Consider the following 24163-nt stretch of genomic DNA (forward strand, 5'->3'; position numbering starts at 1 on the left):
CATACTTAACAAACTTTATAATTAATTTGGTTTTGATCTATTTATATCCCCACTAAATGTGAAAGTTGTCAAATGTAGAGCATTATGGTCACACAATATTAAAAAATCAATTTATATATACTTTTGCTGGAGACAGGATCCATAGACTGCACAGCAAAAATAGATATCACATCAAGACAGAATTATGAGAGAGACACGGGATGGAAATAAGAGTTCTAAATAACAGGTATCCAATTGATCAAGTATTCAGATTTCATTGAATGTATTTAGTGATGTGACAGTTTTAAGAGTCAGTCTTTATAACTATGTCAGACTGCATCCGCTTAAGCCAATGATAAAACCGACTTTGACGTCAGACTAAAATTGCCAGGATCGGAGCTCGCGTGGAGAAGGCGGGGCCGGAGCGCGGGGCGGGCTGTGGGCGGGGCCGGAGCGCGGGGCGGGCTGTGGGAGGGGCCGGAGCGTGGGTGGGCGGGGCGAGCGCCCTCTAGCGGCCCCACCCAGGCGCTCCCGGCTCTCGCGAGAGCGGCGCACGGTGACGCGCAGGCGGGCGGAGCGCGGCGCGGGCGCGGGCGCGGGCGGGCGGGTTTGAATCTGTTCCGAGCGCGGGAAACGGCGGACCCCGAGGACGAGGTGAGCGCCGCGGTGCGGGACAGCGAAGGGCGCCCGGTAGGGGGCCGGGAAACGGCGGGTCGGGCCCCCAGCACCGCAGCCTCCCCGTGGGCCTCGTCCGCGCCTACGGCCCGGCTGGCGTCTCTGAGGAGGCGCGGCAGAGGCGGGCAGCGGGGCTCTGAGCGCCGACGCCGGCGCCTTCCTCGCGGCACTGAGCCCGGAGAGGACCCCGCCCGGCCCGGGACCGACCCGCAGAGGATCAGTTCCCGGTTTGTGCCCCGGGGACGTGCTGTCAGCAGCTCTGAGTTCTGAGGTGAAGCGTTGGCTCCGGTGGAGGTTTGTGGGTGGGAGGGCTGGTGGCAAGGCGGCGGGGTCTGCCTTTTAGCTCGTCTTAGTTGCTGCCACACCTGCATGAAACAGTGCAGGAGACACAGCGGTGCCACTCCGGGAGGTCGACTGAGTGTCGGAGGAGAACTAGTGACCCCCGCGCTGTCCCCACTGTCCTTAGGGAGCAGCCGGGGGAGGCCGTGCGCACTTGGAAATAGCACCAGGGGAGTTCCCAGCCCTGCAGGGAGGGGCGGAGGTCCACGCACGCCAGCCGACCCCGCGCGTCCGGGGCAGGCTGCTGCTGTTCCGATGGGTGGATCGGTCCCCTCTCGGGAGGCAGCCAGGGCTGCTTGGCCCCCGGCCGAGGAACGAGGTGGCCACACTTCAGTGGCACTTAGGTGGCGAAGTTTTGTGCTTTCGCCGGTTTGATTTAGACCCTAAGGTCTGGGGTTCTGTGTGTCAGATGACTCCTTGTCCTCATAATTATTGCCGTGGGTAGCGGTAATTTTTCATATTGCTCTATTTGTAACGGTGCAGGTTTTCATTTATTCTTAAAGTGAAGGGGCCTGTAACATATACCACGTTGGGCGTGTGTAATGCACTCCCACGTTTTTGGCCCAAACTTTCAGGGACGCGGACTAGCACTACCCATGTATAATGCTCATCCTTATTTTCCCCTCACAAATTTGGGCAAAAAAGTGTGCATTATACATGACAACATGCGGTATATTCCATCATTTGGCTGTTTATCGTGGTGTCTTTCAGACAGGGCTCTGCTAGTACAGGTGGTGTAAGTGGAAAATAGGGCTTATTGGCGGACGCACGGGAGCTGGCTGTGCACAGTCCCAAACCCCTGAGCTCTGGTTCCCTGCAAGGGTGGGGCGGAGTGTGCTGTGCTTGGGCACACCTGATGCCCAGGCTGATGAGCTCCCAGGTGACCCTGCACCGCGGATCAACAAGCCGCTATGGCTGGGAGGAGTGGCCCTTTGGAGAGGGAGACTCCAGGAGTTGGCAGCTGGGGTCAGGCTGTTCTCGTTGAGCTGACTCAGACCTGCCCGAGCATCTTCCTAGGCACTAAGGAGGATGCCCTCCTGGGCCGTTTGGGTGTCTCTTTTCTTAGTTGGCAGTTTCATTAACAAACAATATCCTGTTATGTTGGTACTACCTCAGTAATGAAAATAAGGGAATTGTTTTTTAGGTATCATAACTTGTTTTATGTCAGAATATTGTCAGAAACTGTCTACTCATAGGTGGTAGAGGATTTTTCTTGCAGTTTTGGATGTCAGTACCAGATTACATCTTTGCAAATGCAAGTTTCTGAATGATTGTGTTTTCCACTAGGGTTCACAGAATAAATGCCATATGAAACACAGTTCATCGGTCATGGAAAAGCGTGAGACATTTGTACAAGCGGTGTCTAAGGAGCAGATTGGAGAATTTTTGCAATTTGTTCAACTTGCTGTAAGTCTTATGTTTAGCTTTCTTGTGATTTTGACTGTTAATGTAAAACATTTTTCTAAAATCATTATGTCTGTAAATGAAATATAGTCATCTCAGTGAATCTGTAGGGACCAAGGTTTATTTTGAAAAATAAAACAAACTGTACTTATATAGACCAGTTGATGGACAACTACTCACAAATTCTGTCCTGCTTTCTTCTAAGAGAGATGCTGTGAGGATGCTGAGTGCTGTGATGCATTGTGCTTGTTTACTTAAGAAATATTTATTGTTCTTTTGTATGTGTGTGAGTGGCATAGTGAGGAAACAGGAAAACAAGATAACCTGTCCTCAGGTTATTTACAGTGTTGGGTGGGTCCGGACGCACGTAAGGGCTGAGCGGGCTGAGCTGTGGCAAGGATATGGGCGAGGGCATCCCAAATCCAGCCATGGAATGCTTCCCGTCCCAGTGGACAGGCTGTGGAAACTGTGATCCAGAAGGTACGTAGAAACGAGCCAGTCAGAGAGGGCGTGGGAAGGACTGCTGGAGTCGGAGGCCACGATTTTACAGACTAGAGCAGGCGCGTGTGTGAGGCCTGAGGACTGCGGAGCGTAGAGCCAGAGATGCGGGCTGAGGAGGGGGCGAGACCCGAGCCCCGGGGCCTTCTTTACCACTGAAAGAGCTGAGACTGCGCTCAGGGGGTGAGGGCTTTAAGCAGAGAGTGACCTGTGTGCAAGGGAACAAAAGGGAGAGGAAACTAGCGGGCAAAAGAGAGAGACAGAAAAATCACAGTTGCCCTTTGGAAATATTCCTTTGGCTACACATGAAAACTAGATTGAAGAGAGGTAGAGAAGAGGTGGAGAGCGGGAAGAGGCTATGCCCTTCAGAATGGGGGTTGGCTTAGGACATGGAAACGTGAAGGTGTGGGTGTCCTTGAGAGCTGTCTGGTGGTGGGTGATGGCACTGAATTGATGGGGCATGCGCAGGGAAAGGGCCAAGGAGGGTCCCTGGTTTTTGCCTTGTGCCATTTAGCGAGGTCATGAAGTGGACAGAGGGCAGGTCTGGAGAGGAGATGGCTCAATTTTGGACACGTAGAATGGCCTCCAGGGGCACATGCACAAGGAGATGTCCAGTGGGCAGATGGAGAGGTGTGTCTGAAGCCCAGGAAAGAGGTCTGGGCTCGAGACAAATCCGTGTGTCATGGGCTCCAGCTGGAAGCGTAAGTCTTAGTATGGGGTCATCTTGTGGTGTGATGAGAGAAAAGGAGCCAGCTCGGGACTCTGAGGACCCCCAGCTCTCAGGGCACCGACTCCTCCTGTCACCTTGGGCGCAAGAGCCAGGCCTCGCTTGTTCTGATCATGTGGAGAAAATCAAATTAGTGATAACCAAGAAGTAGAGCAGGAGCTAGTAAATCTGTTGCTAGTAACATGGACAGTTACTTTCCCTCATGAGAGAGAAATGCGTTCCTACGGTCTCGTATTATAAGATGGTGTTCTGTCAGGGAAGTTGACGTTGGTGCAGTGACACATGCTCATGCTTCTTCTTTTCCCTGACCCAGGACCCAGTCCACTATTGCACTTTGCATTCAGTTTTTTAATTCGGAGAATTTCTCAACCGTACTTTATGACCTTGACAGTTATGGAGGCTGTGGGCAGCCGTTTTATTTGGTGGCATCTCCTTCAGTTTGCGTTTGTCTGACGGAGGATCTGATTAAAGGCATCCTCCACGCTTTGGCAGGAACATGCCGTCCTCCTCAGCGGAGGCACGTGGTGTCACTGTGCCCCATTACTGGGGATGTGAGTTTTGATCATGGCTCGGGGGGTGTCCACCCGATTTCTCCACTGTGAAGCTGCTGTCTCCACCTTTGTAATGAATAGGTCACCTGGGAAGTGGCTGACACGAGCTCCCTATCCTGCTTGCTCGTTGCTGTACTTCCACACACTGGGATTAGCATTATTGATAACTCCTGCGGGAATCAATTACTATGGTAACAACTATGAAACTGACTTTCCAACCCCGTTTTTCTTCTCTTTCTCCATTGGCATTCTACAGCGTACCAGTGCTGTTATTTGTATGTGTGTATCGCCATATAGCCTCATTGGTTCTCATTTTATTCTGTGGGTTATAATCCATCACTGTCACTATTTTGGTGCTCAGGTTGGCTAAAGGGGGTCCCTCTGCTGGGTTCTCTGCCCTTTTGATAATGGCCTCTATTTGCTTTGTCAAAGAATAGGTGAGGTCATCTGCTCAGAGTGAGAGGAAATGGTGATTGGCTCAGGGGTTTTAAGGATAGTTGAGCGGCTCTCAAATAGTCCCGTTGGCTAATGAGAATGGTGTGTACAGACGACTGGAAGGTGGATGCTGAGGGCTCAAGTCAGGGTAGAGACCAGGCACTCGGGTGCGATAAGTTGGCCTGGCTGCGTTATTACCATCTGGGCTCTGGCACACTTCTGTGAACTGATGGTAGGCCGGGGGTGCTGGGCATCTGGATGGACGGATTTTAGGGAGGATTTTGCCAAGTGGGGGGAAAATTTTAACTCCAAGGATTAGGATAATCAAGCTGAATATGTGGAGGAGGAATCTGCTACTTTCTGCCTGATAACCTGTGTATTTTCCCTTTTAATAAAACTACAACCAAACTCTTGAACTTGTAACTGAGTTAGTACTTAAACATTTCTTTTGATGCCATTATAAAAACGATGGAACTAATTTTTTGTATTTGAAATGTAATACTTTTTATTTGTTTTATAGGAAGATGCTTCTGACCCTTTCAACCTAAATGAATTACTAGATGAATTATCAAGGAAACAGAAAGAAGAGCTATGGGAAAGACTCAAGAATTTACTCACAGATGTGTTGTTGGAAAGCCCTGTGGATGGGTGGCAGACGGTGGAGACCCAGGGTGGAGACAACATGGAGACAGACCATGGTTCAAAAATGGTAGTTTTGGTCCTTCACAAATGAAATATAATTATTTATTGTGTATCATTGAATTTTAAATTAAGAAAAAATTTAAAGTTAGAAGTCAAGCATATTAGAAGTTTGTTGTAGTTTTACCCTTTTCTCGTTGTACCATTATGAATCTAGTAATCATTGTTGGTGTGCTTTTCGGACAACTGACTATTCAGCTTTAATTCACTTTTTACAATAAGCTACAAGTGTGGCCTGATCTTTATAAATTTGGTAATTTTTACATTTCTTTTAAAAATTGAATTCTAAGTTGATTTTAATTCACTTATACTTGGAATTTTTATTTATAGGAAAGAAACATAGAAATACTTCATGCAATTACATCTGTGATTCTTGCGTCTGTGTCTGTAATAAATGAACATGAGAACTATGAGGCCTTACTGGAATGTGCTGTGATACTGAATGGTACGTTGACTTGTCATAACGTAGTACATTTAGAAGGGGGGCAGCTGAGTGATGACCTGTGAGAGGGAGCCAGGGCCGTGCAGCAGCAGCAGCAGCAGCAGCAGCAGCGGTGTTGTCATAACCGCGCAGTCAGGCTCTTACGAGGGCCAGAAAAGGAGCAAAGGAGGAGTCTTTCAAGAGCCGTCCTGAGTAATTAGTTTAGGGGAAGCCGCACACAAATGTTTCTGACGGTGGTAATGTGCCTCACTGAGCAACTAACTGCCATGGTTTGCAGGTCTTTCAGGAATGTCTTACTTGACCTACAGGACCAATGCTAAGAGTTTATTAAGGGAAAATAGTCTGATTCTAAATTTCTCAGCTGGTGATAGTTACAACTGCCAGATGGTTTCAATGTAACCCAACATTTGTGACATTGAATTTTTTTCTTTAAGTATGTCATGAACATTGCCTAAAGAATAATTGTTGACTCTTAGGGGAGTTTTCCTTTACTAAAATTATATCACAGTACTTTTCAAGTTTTAACTAGTGTAAAACTGTAGTTATTGATTTAGCAGAAACACTAGACTAAATTAATGAGAAGATGTGAGTGTAAAGTACTATATAAAATTATTTTACAGATACAGAAGTCATTTTAAGTAATGATTTTTAAGAAAAATCACCCATGTACCCCCCACACACACACACTGTGTGACTGTAAGTAGTTCTATGTGACAAGTTCTGTCACCAAGCTTTTCATTCTCAGTGTCACTTGGAGTCAGTGTGTCTGTGTAGTATGCTGTTTTATTCAGAATTCTTGCATTGAAATAGCGTCTTGTTAAGACGTCATCCAAAATCAATATAAAGATAGCTCCTAAGTGCTTTGCAAATGTTACTAACAGCATATTTATCTGCACAGCCTCCAAATAAATGTTTGGTAACCTGATCAGTGCTAACACATGGTTGTTCCCAACTTCCTGTTAACTCAGGAACTTTACGTTAGTGAGAGGCATTCAGATACCTGTGGGCTACAGGTATGAGCACCTTGTTAGTGTTTTCATTGAACTCAGGAGCTTTTCTGTTAATAAGAGCACTGCAGTTCTTGTATTCATTTTCGTGGTGGCTTTTACGAGTTTTCCCCCATGAGTCAGAAATTGAGGCCAGCATACAGAGGGATGGCTATGGTGGATTCTCGGTTAGCAGACTGGACCTGACTCTGGAGAACTGTCACCACCGTGTCGTCTCATTTACACTTGGAGGGCCTTGAGATCTGCCTCTTACATTAGGGGCTTGGGCAGCTTGCCCTCTGAGTCTCCAGTTCTGAAATCCTCTGTTCTGCTGGGCTTGCTTTCATAACAACAGGAAAACAATTTGTTAATTAACACTGCTTGTATCCTATAATGTATGTATGTCCATCGTTGGCAAGTTAAACATAAACTGATATTTGCTTAGGAAACCTTTATAAGTCAGTACGCTACACTGTCAAATCTGAACTGATAGTGCTTTGCCTTACTGATCAATCACTTACTGGGCTCTCGCAGGTATTTTGTACGCACTGCCTGAATCTGAGCGAAAGCTGCCGAGTTCCATTCAGGACTTGTGTGTTACGTGGTGGGAGAAAGGCCTGCCTGCCAAAGAAGACATGGGGAAGACGGCTTTCCTCATGCTGCTAAGGAAGAGCCTCCAGACAAAAACAGTGGGTTCATTTTCTCAGTGCGCACCTGGCTTAAAGAGCGCGTGTGTTTGTGTCACGTGGGAGCTGTGTTTTCTCACGAGGGGCTTGGCCGCAGTGGCTTTCCCAGTCGGGGTTTCTTTAATTGCGGGATGTTCAGGCTTGGCAGTCACGGAGAGGCAGTGACTCCTCAGTGCAGCCGGCTGTGTGCAAGCTTTCTCCTCGTCTTCCTCGTCCTCTCTCATGTCACTTGAGGGTCGCAAGGTGACTCTTCTACTTCCACCTTGTGTGAGTTCAAGGCAGGGGAGCAGCAGTACTGAGACAGAAGCCTGGGGGGAGCTGCCTGTCGGTGTGGTCCTCAGAGAGGCAGAGCCCACGCGGGATTGGACAGGATGGGACGCGCCCTGTGGGGGACACCTGGCACATGAGTACTCAGGCAGAGCCCCCAGAGACAGGTGCAGGTGCCGCAGCGTGAGGGTTGGGGGCTCGTTTCAGGCTGCAGCCCAGGCCTGGGGACCACGGAGAGCGTGTCTGGAGCTTGGATGGAACGTGGGCTGTTTCTGTCCTTTAATCTTTGGTATACAGTTCAGAAATCCAGAAAAGGAACATTTCCCCCCGATCAAGACCACAAGAGATACTTAATGTTCATCTTAGAAAATTGGGCAAATGAAGAAAAGGGAAAATAAGGAAGATAAAAATCATCCATAATCCCCATCACCCAAGGTGATCATTGTTCTGTTAGGGATATTTAGTAGGAATTTTTTTCTGACGTTCCTGTCTCGTGTATGTCCTTCCTTATGACAGATTTCTAGAAATGAAATTCATAGATCAGTCAGCGGGTTTGAACTTGGAGCTCTTTCTTTCCTTCTTTTTCCTGTTTTCCTTTTCTTGAACTTGGAGCTTTTAGTGCACGTTGCCAGCAGCTTTCTGTGAAGCTTAGACCCACTCATGTTCCTGCCATGAGTGTGAGAGTGTCTCACGGTGGCCTCCAAGGAGCAGTCAGTTTTGTGGCACTGAGGACCCTGTTTGGCTGCACCCTCAGCAAGCTCTTTGACTTCCTGTGGGCTATAGGAGCGACTGAAAACCCCCGTTTATGTTAGAACTTATCCTTAAGCCATCATTGATTTGTCTTTCTAAAATCTATTTTTCCGGCCATTTGTGTTTAGCCTTTAAATCAAGACTTAATGTCTTCTAATGGCCTATACCTGCGCTGCTGCCACTAGCCGCATGGGGCTATTTAAATTTAATTTAAAGTTAAAATAAAAAATTGGGCTTCTCAGTTGCCTCAGTTACACTTTATTGCCCCCCAGCCTGATGGGGCTCCGCGCCCCCGGGCTGCAGACTCAGGCTCCACCATCGCAGGAACCTGCTGCTCAGCTCTGGCTCCGTGATCCGCTCGCTTTTGCCTGTGTTTTACAAAAGTGCTCTCTAGGGTCGCAAGTGACATTTGCAAATTTTAAAATCTGTTTTCTCTTGTCATTCTTCCTTTTTGATGAATAATCTGGAGTTGTAGTTATTTGTAATATAAAGTGTTGTTATAGTTAATTTGAAATATGACCTAACTTTTTATTTAAAAAGCTCTTAACATTTTTCTTTTTTACGTCATTCCTAGGGAGCAGACATATGTCGGCTTTGGCGTATTCATCAAGCTTTATATTGCTTTGATTATGATTTGGAGGAAAGTAGAGAAATTAAAAATATGCTACTTGAGTGCTTCATAAATGTTAATTATATCAAGAAGGAAGAGGTAAAGAAAATTTCTTTTTTGGTCTATTTGTGAACTGCTTTTTCATGGATGTTATTTCTAAGTTCGTGTAGTTGCTGTTTGTATGTCAGGTATACAGTGTTTTAATGAAAGAGTCATCTTAGCGTTCAAGCTAAGATTCACCTCCTTTTTACTGCTTGGCAGTATTAAGCAAACATTTTACAAGTTGTTGCTTATTTCATCATTAAATCAGGTAGTAACAGGTGACTGTGCGAATCCTGGTGGAACTGTGATTGCATTATAAATTAAGAGTGATTAAAATAAGGTGGAGAAAGCACTTCCCCAGGGATTAGAGCTGACCCTCACCCTCATTCCAGGTTAAGTGGCAGGTACTCGGAACCATCATCACACAGTATTCTCGACTTCTTTTTGCTCCCATCCAATAAACCCAAGGCGAGGCTTCTGACGCTCTGCTGCAATGTCCATCCTGGTGGCCACTCAGCTCGTGAGGTGTGGCCAGTGATATTGTTGTGTTCTTGGGTGTAAAATACACGGATTCAAACCTTAGTATGAAAAAAGTGTAAAATGTCTCAGTAATTTGTTATGTAAATATTATTTACATGATAATATTTTGGATATATTGGCTTACAAAAATGGATTATTAAAGTTAATCTGTTTTACCTTTCTAAGCGTGGCTGCTAGAAAAGTAAAGGTTCCAGAGCGGCCTGCCTGGCCATCTGGCAGGGGTGTTGTGCCGTCTGAGAGCCTTTCTGTGGTGGTTATTGAACGTGACTGCGCTGCCAGGCTCGGGGTGCAGGGAACACTGTTGCTTCTGTTGTGCCACGCGGCCTCTGGGTTGGCTTGCTCGTGGGCTCGACACGGAGGAGGAAATCTCACTCCTCCCTGGGGGAGCAGGGCAAGGACTCCCCAGGGGAGGAGGAGGAGTCCCAGTGCTGAAGCCCCTAAATGAAGACTTTGCTTCCGGTCCAGCTGGTCAGTGGTAGAGACAGAATTTGACCCAGTTGGCCCAGTCCGGTGCACCATCTGCAGCCCTCCAGGGTCAAGGGCCATGTGTGATTACTGACCATGATGACCAAGACCTTTGGCTGCTGGGGTCAGATGGGCTATTTTCAGATCCCTGTTCATTCACTTCATGGATGGTGGCCTTGGTCAGACTACATTCAACCTCAGCGTTTCTTCCTGTAAAGCGGGAACAATAGTTGGTTTCTCACTGGTTCCTGTGAGGAGACATGCGGTGATGCGTGCAGAGCCTTAGCCCAGGCTGGCAGTGCCTCCTGCTGTATATGAGATGCGTTCTCCTGTTTTCCTCATTTGCAGAATATTTGGGTTGAACCAATAGAGTCCTAACTAATTCTAAAAGCAACACTGGCATTTTAGGGAATGTGCTTATTACTGTTATCACATCACCAGGCTTAGAAGAGACGTTGGATGTGTGGCCTGTGCCTTAAGAATGTCCAAGATTGTTAGGAAATCTGGGGGAGAGTAAGAAGTTAAAAGTGGATTCAGGCAGACTTTATTTATATTGGCTTATACATACAGGTGATGAATTACATTTGTTTAAGTTCTATATAAAGAGCAAGTATATAGCATAGACATAAATATACACGTGAGTGTTAAAACTTTCTCTTTTTTTTTAGCTGATGTACTCTTTTGAATTTAAGAAAACAACTTAGTGTCCTAATCGATCATTAATTTGGTTAGGTCAGTTTCCAGTCATGCTTGGTAAACGATAAATATCTGATACTCTCCTGATAAGTTACTTGCAGTAAATGCTTGGTTTAACTTGCCTGTTTCATGCATGGCTGCCCAGCAGTGTGTGTCACTGTGTGTTGCGTGTCCGTGGCAGTGCTGTGCTGGGGAACTGACAAGGCAGTGGTGCCGTTCTCCGGGGCAGTTCCTGAGGGCGCTTCTGTGCGCTCGGCAGGAAATACTCTGGCTTAGGTGTGTGTGTCGTCAGCAGCATGCGTGCAAATGAACGTTACATGCTACATGTATGCCATTTATAATTTGGGGACTGTATGTATTTGAAAATTCTATCTTGGCAACGACTTCGCTTCTTAACTGTACAAGGCCTCAGTTTTCTCATTTATAAAAGATGAAATGAACTGATGTTCAATTCCAATCCCACCCCAAAATGCGAGATTTCAAGCATTCCTTGGTTTTCGGTTATGTGGATGGATTTCCATGACAGAATGAAATGATGATGGGCCATTTAACTTACCTGCTGGGCAGTGTGGGAACTGCCTGTTTGTGTCACCCTGTGGTCCAGCAGGGAAGGCACTCAGTGGTGTCTGCATCTGCACGCTCAAACGGGGAGGCACCCGCCCTCTTCCTGCTGCCCTGCTGTCCCCACACGGAGCGGACTTCGTCTGTGGAGTCTGAGTGAGGATTGTGGAGACTTCCTTCGCTGGGAATAGCCAACGTCAGCGTGATTAAACATCCAAAGAATTGTGTGTTAGTTACTGGGAACTTTTTATTTGGTTGCAATTTTATCATATCCTATTTTTTTAACTTATAGGGAAGAAGATTTCTTAGTTCTCTGTTCAACTGGAATGTAAATTTTATTAAAATGATCCACGGGACCATTAAAAACCAGTTACAGGGATTACAAAAGTAAGTATTGAAGATAATTACTATTTTGTGCTGTCTTAATCTGGACTTGAAAGAGTCTATTTGACCTGACTTTTAAGAAAGTTATATTGATGTATCAGAACCTTTAGAAATTAGCTCTTAAATTGTGTTATTTATTATGGTCTGTTGTATACGGGATAGTTTTTTTTCCTGCTGTAGGAAATCATTCTTTTTCAGTAATAGTATTGAAGTTGAGATTTTAATTTGTGGTAGTTCTTTAAATACTGACATTATTTCCCAGTTAACTCTCGGCCTCAGTGACAGTAAAGCCATGTCACTGGCACTCGTGATGCCATTTGGACGTCATGTCTGCTTTCTGATCTGCTGGGGCCTGAGCTGTGGGCTTTGGTGGGAAGGGCCCTGCAGGGAGTGCAGAGACGCACAGGACTCACCCCTCCCGGGACTCACTGAGGCCCTGCCTGGGGTCGGGCCCTCGTGGGAACGTTCTCTGTGCCCAGGGGCCTAGGACTTAGTTGGCATTTGAAAATCGAGTCCTTAAACTCCTGACCTGGGCTTGGTTGCTGCTTTTCCCTCAGTCAGGCAGCTGTGTAAATGTTGAGTTGGGATTCGATTCAGAATCTCTAATCGCAAAGCTCCTGCTGTTTATAAGATGCATTCTCTTGTTTCCTCATTTGCAGAATATTTGGGTTGAACCAATAGAGTCCTAACTGATTCTAAAAGCAACTGTCATTTTAGGGAATTAGCAACCTGGAGATTTTGAAAATTTTATTTATATTTAAATGTTTTTAAGAATTTGGTTTTGAGCTTATGTTCTCATAGTGTCACAGAAAATAGTACAGTGCTAGGGGACCAGAACTGAGAAGGAAGAAAATAGTTTGACATTTCACCTCCACTTCTCCAAACTTTCCTTTGTCTACTTTCTGCTAACAGATCTCTGTGGTTACTTTGCAAAGCGCTAGTCTCAATTTCTTCTTCCCTAAGATAGGAGAGTACCTGAAATGATACATATTAAAAGTATAATTCTTTGAATGTGTATTAACATTTAAAAAATTTTTTTAAATAGATCTTTGGTGGTACACATTGCAGAAATTTATTTCAGAGCTTGGAGAAAGGCTTCAGGGAAAATCTTGGAGGTATTTTCATTTTATTAAATGCTAACACTTATTATATTCTCGTTACTAAATAAGTAGTCATAGCAGGGTAACGTAAAACTTATGTTGATGTCTTCTGTCAAAATCAAGCCAAATCCTGAGACTCTATGTGACACAGTCTTCGCTCTCATTCACACTCATTTTGGAACTTGATCACAGCCCCAAGTTTCTGTCACTCACTGAGAGGTGCAGTCAGAGTCAACGTGAGATTTCGTACCTGTCACTTTGGTAGCTCTGGACCTGTCTGTCCAGCCATGAGTGGCTAACGGGCCTTTGAAATGTGGTCAGTCTGAATTGAGATGTGCTGTAAATGTAAATAGCATACCAGATTTTGAAGACCTAGTATGGGGAAAGAATATAAAATAACTCATAAGTATTTTTTAAAAATATCAATTGCATGTTGAAATGATACTGTTTTGGATATATTGGGCTAAACAAAGTATATTATTAAAATAACTTTGCCTTTTTTTCCCCTGTTTTTAATGTGGCCATTAGAGAACTTAAAATTGTGTTTGTGGCTCACCTCCTGTTTCTGTTGGACAGAGCTGCTTGGAACTTCAAGCCACTTCTTTTAGTTGCATTTTTCTTAAGATTTAAAGACAGCTGTTTTGAATGTGGCTAACCTTCAGTGACTGTGTAATTCCGATATTATGACGATATGGCTACGTAACTCACAATCACAATTAAATATTCAAGGCCCTTTTGGAAGAAAATCAAAAGGAAGTGTCTTTGTCTGATATCCCTTATGTTTTTTCTCATACCAGGTTCTCAAATGTGTTTTCTTTCCAGCTGAGAGTAAAATTTTTATTTTTAAGTCAAAAGGGGTCTTTCCTGAGTGGGGAGCATGCCCTGAACTGGTGTGTATGGGAGGGAGGAGGTTTGCAGGCAGACGGGGAGGTTACCTGATGTTTGGAGTTTATTTCTGTCCACTCTGCTGTCCTGCCAAGCGTAAGCTTGCTTTATATGACCGGCGTCCTCACTGACCTCTACTTCTAGAGAACAAAAGATTATGCCTTACTCCCCTGCTGACAACTTCTAGAATAGTTTTACACTATAATTTGGGGGTGGGGGGCGGGCAAACCAGGACAACCTTATGCATGTGTTTGCATTGTTTTCTTACTGTGTGAAACTTGTTCACAGGAAGGAATATTTGTCCCCCTTTCCTCCAATAGTGGTTAGAAAAGTAGGAGCTTATAATTAAAAACTTAATTATCTGACTACATGTGTGCCAAGTTAGTAGTAGCAGTTATACTTCTCAGTTTCCCCCCTTCTCCCTCTTTCTCCAAGTTTTTCAAGCAAATTCCAGATGTGCCATCTCATCTCTATGTGCGTCAGTGTGCATGTCAGAAACACGGCTACAATGCCAGACGTGTGTAACACAATTAGCAATTCCTGGGCATTTTTAAAAATAATTAAGCCATATTGAAATTTCTCAGCTTTGTTTCAAAAATGTCCTTACGGGGTTTTTTTTTAATCAGGATCCAGCAAGTCTCCCAATGGCATTTGCCTGTTTGCCGTTTGAAACTCTTAGAGCATCCGCGTCCCCCCACCCCCATGTTTTAAAAATCTATGCTGCTGGTGTTGAAGACACTGGTCAGTTGTCCTGTGGAATGTCCATATTCTGGTGGGTGGCCCTAAAGCTGGAGTGTTTGTGGCACAAGGACTTCGCAGGTAGTGCCGCGAATCTCATGCTTCCTGACCAGAGCCATGGCTGTTGTCCTCCACAGGTGGTGAGGGAGTAACAGCACAGCAGGGAGAAGAGGTTGATATTAGGGAGTGCTCTCCCTACGTCCTTCCCAAAAGGAAAGCAAATCGTGGCATGTGGGTGTGGTGCCAAGTGCAGGACAGCAGGCCATACTACCCGCTGGGGTTTGGGCTGCTCCTGGCCTGAGGACCAGCTTCCCAAACCCCACCCCTCCCAGTGGGGGCCATGACAGATTTCCTGCCAGTTGATTTGGACTCTGTCCCCCACCTGCGAGGTGGTTCAGTGTCAGGTCAGTTCTGGGGAGACCCAGCCTTCGGAGGTGATGACGACTCAGACCGGCCTCCCAGCTTCCTACGAGCTCTGAGCCCTGTCTGGCTTGCCCCAGCCTCTGCCAGTTAGCACACGTTGCTCTCTCATCAAATAAGATAGAAGAAGCTGAGTGTTCTCTGGTATGTGCAAATGAAAGGAAAGCTCAGGTGCCCACTCACACTAGCAGAGCAATGATGAAAGGATCCAGGTGTCTCCCTCGTGAAATATGGTAGAAGATGAACAGATCAGGCTCCTGTCCTCAGACTGCTGACCCGCCATCTGTCGGGACGCGCACACCAAGCACTGGTCTCTGCTTCTTGTTCCAGGCAATCGAGAATGACTGCATCCAGGACTTTATGCACCACGGGATTCACCTGCCGCGGAGGTCCCCAGTGCACCCCAAAGTGCGAGAGGTGAGTGTGGCCTTCACCATGCGCCCTGAAAACCATGTCTCATCTTTGGCTTGTGGATAATGTTTTTGTTAACTTTAAAAATTCAGTAAAGCTTTCATGGCGCCAGTTATAGGGATTCTCAGAATCTCGATATTTGGTGTCTGGCAGTTCTGTCCTGCCACCAGAATTTTAACTAGGAAAGGAAGGTATACTGTTAAGACATTAGAACTTTATTTTAACCACTTTACTTAAATTCTTTGACATAAGAATGTCCAGTCATCACTTTCTAACCGCTACTACCACTTTTTTCAAGAAAAATGATATTTGAGATTATTTTTATTATTTACGTTCATACGGTAAATTTCCATTTTGGTATTCTGCAAACCAAGTAGAGTAATGTTTCCTTAGTTTCTCTAAGATTTTGTTTTTAAAAGGTAACCTCAGAATTTAGATACGAATTTTATCCTCATATTGTAAATGGCCTGACTGAATAAGGTTTTGTTACTAGTGCTATCATCACACTGATAGGTGTCTGATAAACAAACATAATGATCCTGGCAGGAGGAGCTGGAAGGTCCCCTCTGTCAGTGTCCAGAGACCATCTGGGTGATGCCTTGTTCGCTTGCTGTCAGTTTTGGCAACAATGTGTCAAGAAGCTAAGTAGGATAAAGGCTCCCTCTTTACTTTTTTGAGTAGTGAAATTACAGTTATTTGTAGAATGTAAATATTCCAATGAAGCTTGACTGGATAAGAAAACGTTTCTTTATGTTATCAATGATTTAGTTTGAGCTACCCAACGATGAAGAGCCCAGAGATAACTACACTCCCTCCCCCGAGTCCCAGGCCCAGTGTGGATTCCTGAAGTCCTAGTCTGTTGGGGCATTTATCTCACATGCCGGGTTTGCTGTTTCTTATTCTAGTTAGTTGTAAAGAACAGCATCATGTTAAACTATAGGTTTGTGACATAGTTGCTTCACTCTTGGTACAAGTGACTAGATACTTGTTTTGTATCTGATTTTTCTGCTGTGGTAGTGTGAGCAATTAAGATAGTATAAGTATAGAAGTCACTGTTTGGTAAATTTGTGGGAAAATGCACAGAGAGAATTAAAAGGAAGAATATTGGCTTTCACTTTTCAAATGAAATGTACTCCTGAACTCTTAAGTAATTTTTATCACTGCTCAGAGCGACATATTATAGCTTCTGCCTCAAATCCTTTTTTGGATAAACATCAATCATATTTATATGGTAAATTAATTGTTATGTTGAAAGAAGCTTCAGGAAATGCTTCAGAAGTCATTTGAAAGTAAAAATCCCCATATTGTTGATGGAAATCTTCTAAAATTAGGTAATAGTAATGGTTGCACAACTCTGTGAATCTACTAAAACCTACTGAATTATATACACTTTATAAGAGTGACTTTTATGGGATGTGAATTATCTTAATAAAGCTGTTTAAAAATCTTTCTATGAAGCAAGTATACCTTGACATCAAAACTTGATAAATTTGTACACAAAAACAAACTGTGGACTATTATCAGTTACCAAAATCAATCAAAATTCCTAAATAAAGAATTAACAATCAAAAAAATAATCCCCAGATTGTAGTTCTTTTAGGGTACAGTTGATTCTAGTTCATTTAAAGTAGGTAAGTTGTTTTATAACCTGTTTAATTTTTTTCCCCATTTTTCACTAATAAGTTTAGCTCCTGGAGTTGCTTGCTAAATAAGGAAGTAAGGCAAAATTGGTTGTTGCTGGGGACACAAGTCTATGAAGAGTTGCAGGAAGATTCTGGCTGGGACGTTTTGTAGGCACTTTGTGTCTAAATGAAGCTCGTGCAGTGAGGGATCACTCGGCAGCAACAGTCCTTTTGCGCTCGGTCTGTCTGTTCTGGATGGTCCGTTACAGGCTCTTAGGACCAGACTCATCACCGGCATTTGAGAACCTGAATGGCTTATAGAAACCACTTAGCTGGACTCCTTTCCCATTTCCCCTGGAGGTCATGGGTCATGTGGCTGGTGGTAGGACAGCAGGAGCTACAGCACAAACCTTTTTAGAGCCCAAGGTCACTGCTCTGTATTTTTTCATGCTTTCTTTCACGTGACTAACCACATTCAGTGCTGTCAACACACCTACCCACTGTAGTTCTCCTGGGAAAGAATTGTCCCGATTGAAGCACCAGTGCCTGTTAAGGTGGAGAGAACCTGCTCTCCCTGTGGGTTTTTTTCAAGTAGGCTCTCAGATGCTTTTCTAAAACATTACCTTTGCTCTCTTTTTTTGGCTCTTAGGTGCTGAGTTATTTCCACTGTCAAAAGAGAGTTCGGCAGGGAGTAGAAGAGATGCTTTACAGATTATACAAGCCCATCCTTTGGAGAGGACTAAAGGTGTACATGTTAAACCGTCTGTCGTACTTAGAATGTACTGGTGATGCTTTTGAGTTCAGCACATTGTAATTCAAAATTGTAATAAGACAGTAAAAACAGGACTGCTGGCTGGGAACTTTGTGAAATTTTGGGAGGATTATTTTATTCTCTCGTTAGAAGCATTACTCAAGTATATTTTAAACTGGGGATCTGAGCTGGTTTAGTGCTGACTACACAGTTGGAAGGGGAGTCGTCACGCTAACTAAGCCAACAGGTGTGGGGGGTTCTGCAGAGCTGGCTGGGCCCTCCTGGGGCCTCAGGCCCTCTGCTGGTGACGGAGCCAGGATGACAGCAGTGAGCGTTCAAATGAACACGAGTGGTTTTCAACACAGGTACCTGGTGTCGGGACTGGGGTATAATGGTCACTGTGTCTTCATGACACAAGGCGGGTTTTGACGCAAGGAAACATCTTTTGGATCTGTTGGCACCGAACTGAGAGGCTTAAGTTAGGGCAGGTCTCACAGTGTGGTCAGCATAAATGTTACGATTGTCTTTAATCCGTAAATAAGTCTTTGTTGAGATCCTAGGAGCTATACTCTAGGAACTCTGCACTGAAGCCCTGGAATGTCATCTCTTTGGATCCTGAGACACTCTATTTTCATTATTCCAGGCCAGAAACTCTGAAGTCCGGTCAAATGCTGCACTGTTGTTTGTTGAGGCGTTTCCCGTCAGGGATCCACACTTGAACGCTATTGAAATGGACAGTGAAATTCAGAGGCAGTTTGAAGAACTGTATGTACGTATTTCCTGTGGTCGAGCTCTTTACGGCTTCAGCTCTGCCCAGGCCTGGCGTGTGTCCTGGCTGTCCCCTGTATCTGCCTGTGCCCTGCCCCCCCAACATGGCAAGCTTTCCAGAACTTGACATTCTTCAAGGGAATTCCTTCTCTCCCTGGGGCCTTCCGCAGTGCTGTGGACCGAAGGGTCTTTTCTCGTCCTCTTCATCTCCTTTGGAACATCTCATTCATTACTTGATACGGTTTTAAATGTTTTAGGTGTATTCTTGTCTCCCCAGCGGAGAGGTTATGATGCCCAGGCTTGGTTCCACCTCTCACTTGACAGCTGTGTCGCTCTGGGAATTCACTTTTCTCTATCTTTTTCCGTGAGTTGGGGATGCTGACACTGCCTCCCGAAAAGGTGTGGGTGGGATGAGTGACCAAACTGGAGGACTGGCTGTGTTTTATGGCAGGCCTCCACTCCAAATAACACCTGTAGCAATTGTTTTTCTCAGATGCCTGAATTTTCAGGTGAGACGTTAGAACACTAGATGCGACATTTATTTGCCAGGGGTACTGCGATCCTCTTACTCTTGCTAAAGTGATACCCTCTGCTTATTCCTCCACGTTCCCTTTGCCGCGTTTCCTAACACAAGCTAAAGAGTACTGTTTGTCCTCCTCGTTACTGGAATACAATTGTAGGTAGTGATAGCAAAAACGCCATGATAGTGGTGGTACCATGGCTCTCCTAAAACCCTTCCTTCTCTTTGTTTTCTGACTGAGGATGAAACACCTTGGACGTGCAGAGAGTTGAAATGATAGTATAAAGGACTGAGTCTTTTATGAGGCCCCGTGAAGGAGCCAATCCAACAAATAGGGCAGTGATTGCTCCCTGTCCTCCCTGTGCCTCAACTGCTCTCTTCTGCTTTTGGCTCTGTTAGCATTTCTCAAACTTGAGTAATGTGGAGACTTTGAAGATAAGAGCATGAGGCTCCCATGAGTGTCTGTAGTTGTCGAGACTCACAGAGGTTCTTGTAGAAAAAGCATGACAAGTGAGGTGCCGTCACTTTTAGTGACTATCTGGTGACAGTGTGATTCGTTGGAAACACAGATGTGAGCCTGAAGTCATGTGAGTCTGTGTGGTTACAAGGTGATTATCCAGAACACATTTTTGAAGAAGAATATTGAAAGTAATTCATACAAAACAAAAGCTATGAAGCCTGTGAATTCTAAAGACAGGACCTCAATTCCTAAAGTTCTCTTTTTTTGTTTTGTTTTTTGCATCTGTTTCTCTTGCTTTTGTTTTTTCTCAAGTGGCCTGTCATGTTCACTTTTCATTCTTATTGTGGATGAGGGTGGCTTGGTTGGGTCATTAGCACGGACTCTTGTCTGGCCGTGCAGAGTTGGGTCTTCTGCTGGCTTCGTCTAGCATGGGAAGCGGTCGTGCTGTGAGTAGTGGACAGAGCTTGTCGGCAGGTGGGATTCCCCTTAGGTTCTGTGAGTGAGGAGGCCGCTGGTGACCTCACAGTTGCCAGGTGGGCGGAGCCTCTCCTCCTGGTGGCACCATCTCCTCTTTTTCCCTGTGTGGAGGTTTGGGGTTATTGCTGGCTCTTCTTTGCCGCACCCCCCGATGCCTATTTTGAGAACTCTTTCCAGCAGCTTATTCATTCTGGGGGCAAATGCTTACTCCAGACCGCCCACCTGTGTCCGTAGAGTTGTTTGCAGCCGTTATATCACCTGTAGTCCTGACCCAGGGTTTGGGGTGGCCTGAGCTCTGTGCAGGTGGGACATAGGAGTGTCCAGGTCACTCCTATGGAGTGACCTTTGCTGCTCCTTTCTGTCTCAATGAATCTGTCCTTTTCATTTTCTTTCTCACAGAAATCCTGCAGTCTTTTTATTCCTGGTTTCGCTATCCCTATTATCTTATTTGTCATATTGGTGAGAATTTAGAGAAGAGAGAGGAAGGAAGTGCTTATTCGCCCTAACTTGAAGCCTTGCCCCCCTTTTTTCTAATTATGGAGTAAGAATTATTTTGATTTTAAAGTTCTATGATAGAAACTTTCACACGTGTAGTAACTAGAGAGCCTAGTGTTTGAACCCTGTGTACCCATAACAGTCTCAGTAGTTAGGGGCCAGGCCTAATCCATTTCTTCTTCCCTCGTTTTGAAGCAGATCAGCTCAGAACAGTTTAGTAGGTATTGCTGAAAGATAGGGACTTTTTTTTTTTTTTTTTAGCATAAGCATTACTGTTGTCACAACTAAAAGAAGACAAATAATGATTCCTTAGTGTCATCAAAATCCAGTCATTGTTTTTCAGTGACATTTCAATGACACTTTTTCCAGTTTTGTGTGACTCTGTAAATGAGAGCCGTATGTTATGATTGGCCGGTGTGTTGTTTACGTCTCTAGGACTATCAGTTCCCTCCCCAGCAGTGTCTCCGCCCTCTCTTTTTTTCTTGCTATTTTTGTTGTTGAAGAAGCCAAGTTATTCTTTTGTTTCCTACAGTCTGGGTTTTACAGAACCTGCAGCATCATGAATGTGTCCCTCTGCCCTTTGTATTTTCCTCTAAATTGGTAGTTAAATGGACAGGTGAGGAGAGTCTCATTTTTGTGCGGTTTTGTTTGTTGTGTTTGAGTATCTGTGGTGCTGTTGTGTTCTTCCCTCAGGAGAATACAGCATCTTGTTTCCTTTTGTTTTACTACCCAACCACTGACGACGGTTGTCTGAATTAAGTCATCACAAGTAGAATCTTTATTCTGGCCCTAGTGCATTTCAGAACTTTGGGAATTCAAGACAGTGTCTCTGCACAGCCCACTGACTGGTGTAGCCGGTGCTGGAGGGCCTGCCGTCTGTCTGCAGCGTCCTCTGGGTGGGATTGGCAGATAGGCCACCGCATGTATCTGGATTGTCCTCCTGAAATACTCAGCTGGGAATGATAATGACCTAAGATCATGAGGCTGTGCATGACCAGTGTTTCTATAACTTGAAGTGTCTGTTCAGTTGTGAATGTCCAAAGTGCTGATATGTAAAGCAGATCTTGATAAAAGGGAGCTGATTGAAGGTTTTGAAGCCTTTTCCCCTCCTACTTATAGAGCCTTTTAGAAGACCCTTATCCGATGGTCCGTTCTACAGGGATACTTGGTGTTTGCAAAATAACTTCCAAGTACTGGGAAATGATGCCTGCGACCATTCTCATTGATCTCCTCAAGAAAGTCACTGGGGAGCTGGCGTTTGACACAAGCTCGGCTGATGTGCGCTGCTCGGTCTTTAAGGTAAGATGTGAAATTACATGAGCAGTATTTTGTTACTGTAGAATAATAGTTAGAAAATGCAGAGGAAGAAAAACTTAAAAATCACCCATAATTTTACATAGATAAAGCACTATTGACACTTTTGTTGTATATCCAAAGTAAGGTTTTGTAAACCAAATTAAAAGTGTTGTCCATAAAAAATGTCTACTGGAAATAGTGTTTTGTCTGTGGGAGGGCACAGAACTTTAGACTAGGAGCTGTATGTACTTAAAATTTTTTTTTTAAATTATTGCACATTTAACATTGACTTTTCTGGTATACTCTGTGTTTTTTTTTTCCTCCCCTTTCTTCTGCCTCTCCTCTCACCCCCCCCACCTCCCTCCTCCAGTTCAAGCTGTTGTTTCTCAGTCTAGTTGTGTAGGACACAGCTCCCTGGCCCATGCTGGTGTTACGAGCCTGCGCTCCCCCGGCTGAGGCAGTCGGTCGCCAGTCGTCATTCGGCTGCTCACAGCAGCTCATGGCAGCTCTCGCCGGCTGCTGGCCACTCACGCTGGCTGCTGGCCACTCAAGCTGGCCACCGGCCGCTCATAGCAGCACTAGGTAGCCTATGGCAGCACACAGCAGCCCATGGAAGCACAGCAGCTCACGGTGGCTGCTGGCCACTCACACCAGCAGCCCAGCTCCAGGGAGAGCCATTGTTCACAGTCTTAGCTGTAGAGGGCGCAGCTCACTGGTCCATGTGGGAATTGAACCGGTGACCTTCGGCGTTAGGAGCATGGCGCTCCAGCTGTCTAAGTCACCGGGCTGGCCCTACTCTATGTGCTTTTAATAAGAACCTACAAAAACACCCTCTCTCCCTTCACCCAGTGTCACACAGTTTCATCTGTAGCCCTACCCATTGTCTCCCGTGATTACTTTGAAGCAAATTCCAGACATTTCAACAACTCATCTGTAAATATTTAAGTATGATTTTTAAAATATAAGGTCCTAAAAAAAAATCCGTTTTCCTAATAACTGGAAAGCAGTGATGGTAGAGTGCATCAGAACTTCCTACAATTTGGAGCCTGGGCCGAGCTTGTTTCATGGCAAGTTGCTCCCCCATCCATCTGGGGTGCACATCGGAGAGACTTGGGGGCCCTGTGCCTTCTGGTTTCCATGCGGAATCGAGTCAGGAGGTACAGAGAACAAGTGTGTAAAAGGGTTTTGGGACCTTGGCTTTGGAGCCTACCCCACCGGCTGTTCTGTGTTTCTTTTCTACCCTAAAACCCCTAAAACTTACTAAGAGAAAGTATTGAGACATCATTTTTAGAACTGCTCTACTCTTATTTGAATAAAACAGTGGATAAATTGATTATCAGTCATTGAAACTACTAATTCATTAAAGGTTCATTCAAAGCTTTTTGCATGAAACTGAGAAAAGTGTTATTTTCTGCAGTTATGTTTATTTCACTAGCAGTTCTCATAAAAATGGAACTGAATATTTTCTTACCTGAACTTCTTTTATGTTCTAATTTTAAACTGTTATCTTTCTCCTTTCTTGTAGTGTCTGCCGATAATTTTGGATAACAAATTAAGCCACCCGTTATTAGAACAGCTTTTGCCAGCAGTAAGATACAGTCTCCATGATAATTCCGAGAAAGTGAGAGTGGCTTTTGTGGACATGCTGCTTAAGGTTAAAGCTGTGAGAGCTGCTAAGGTAAGGTACAGAGGATTTTTCTTATTTAAGACATAAAATAAATAAGTTTTCATCAACAAAAAGACAAAGCAAGAGTTTTAGTAATCACATTTAAACTAACTGGATGTCCAGTATAGTTTACCAATTGTTACTGTCGTAAAATTTTGTTTTGTGATTTTCATTGAAGTTTCTAGAAATATCATGAATGTGTGTTTTCTTTTTGAAAGACAATGTAAGCAGCACCTACCTTAAATTTTTATCATATACATGGAAGTTTTTGTTGAAATATATAAATGCTTGGTACATAGTAAGCACTTAAATATTACGTAGAAAAATGTTGAATATGATATTTCCCCTTTCCCCCGCATTTTAAAGAAGGAAGCCAGGAGATACCTGTTTTATTATAATGTACATGGCATTGTTTTACTTTAACTCTAGTTCTCTTCAGCTTTTGGCTAAATGTTAGTTATAACATTCTTAACTTCATTATTATTTCATATGATTATTTGTGGGTTGTCTTCCTCCACTCAGCAGTTCTCTGAAATTTACTTTAAAGTGCAGTTTCGTCGCAGCACAGGATTTGGGAACAGGCTGATGTGCCATCAGTGTAGTGTCAGCTGCACAGACCTGTGGTGCATTTGTGCAATGAAAGAAGGCTGTGACTGGAAAAGGAAGGGGCTTACGTGGAAATACTGCTGAGACAGAAGCATGACAACACATGTGGTCGTGTGTAGTGTGCCACCCACTTATAATGGGGCATAACGATATGTATTTTCTCAGATACGCATAAAATATCCCTGGAAAGAAGCAAGAGATTAGTAACAGCT

At 44.6% G+C, this 24163-nt stretch overlaps 1 protein-coding gene across 4 annotated transcripts in view; it reads left to right on the top strand.

Moving 5' to 3' along the window:
- The first annotated feature begins 542 nt into the window (after nt 1-542).
- The window catches only part of NCAPG2 (non-SMC condensin II complex subunit G2), a 51010-nt gene continuing 27389 nt past the window's right edge, over nt 543-24163 (top strand). For 2 of the 4 annotated variants that reach the window (XM_074315026.1, XM_074315025.1), the window contains exons 1-13: nt 543-633; nt 2281-2400; nt 5129-5317; nt 5638-5752; nt 7270-7424; nt 9013-9147; nt 11645-11739; nt 12782-12851; nt 15210-15296; nt 17562-17657; nt 18307-18432; nt 21503-21682; nt 23205-23357. In XM_074315026.1, coding sequence (XP_074171127.1) covers nt 2302-2400; nt 5129-5317; nt 5638-5752; nt 7270-7424; nt 9013-9147; nt 11645-11739; nt 12782-12851; nt 15210-15296; nt 17562-17657; nt 18307-18432; nt 21503-21682; nt 23205-23357 — 1500 coding nt within the window. In that variant the 5' untranslated portion in view covers nt 543-633; nt 2281-2301. Of the gene's footprint in view, nt 926-2280; nt 2401-5128; nt 5318-5637; nt 5753-7269; nt 7425-9012; nt 9148-11644; nt 11740-12781; nt 12852-15209; nt 15297-17561; nt 17658-18306; nt 18433-21502; nt 21683-23204; nt 23358-24163 lie in introns of all 4 variants that reach the window. The other 2 variants (XM_019742524.2, XM_019742523.2) reach the window with 2 other exon arrangements.

Source organism: Rhinolophus sinicus, linkage group LG11, assembly GCF_036562045.2.
Source record: "Rhinolophus sinicus isolate RSC01 linkage group LG11, ASM3656204v1, whole genome shotgun sequence".
NCBI classification, from domain to species: Eukaryota; Metazoa; Chordata; class Mammalia; order Chiroptera; family Rhinolophidae; genus Rhinolophus; species Rhinolophus sinicus.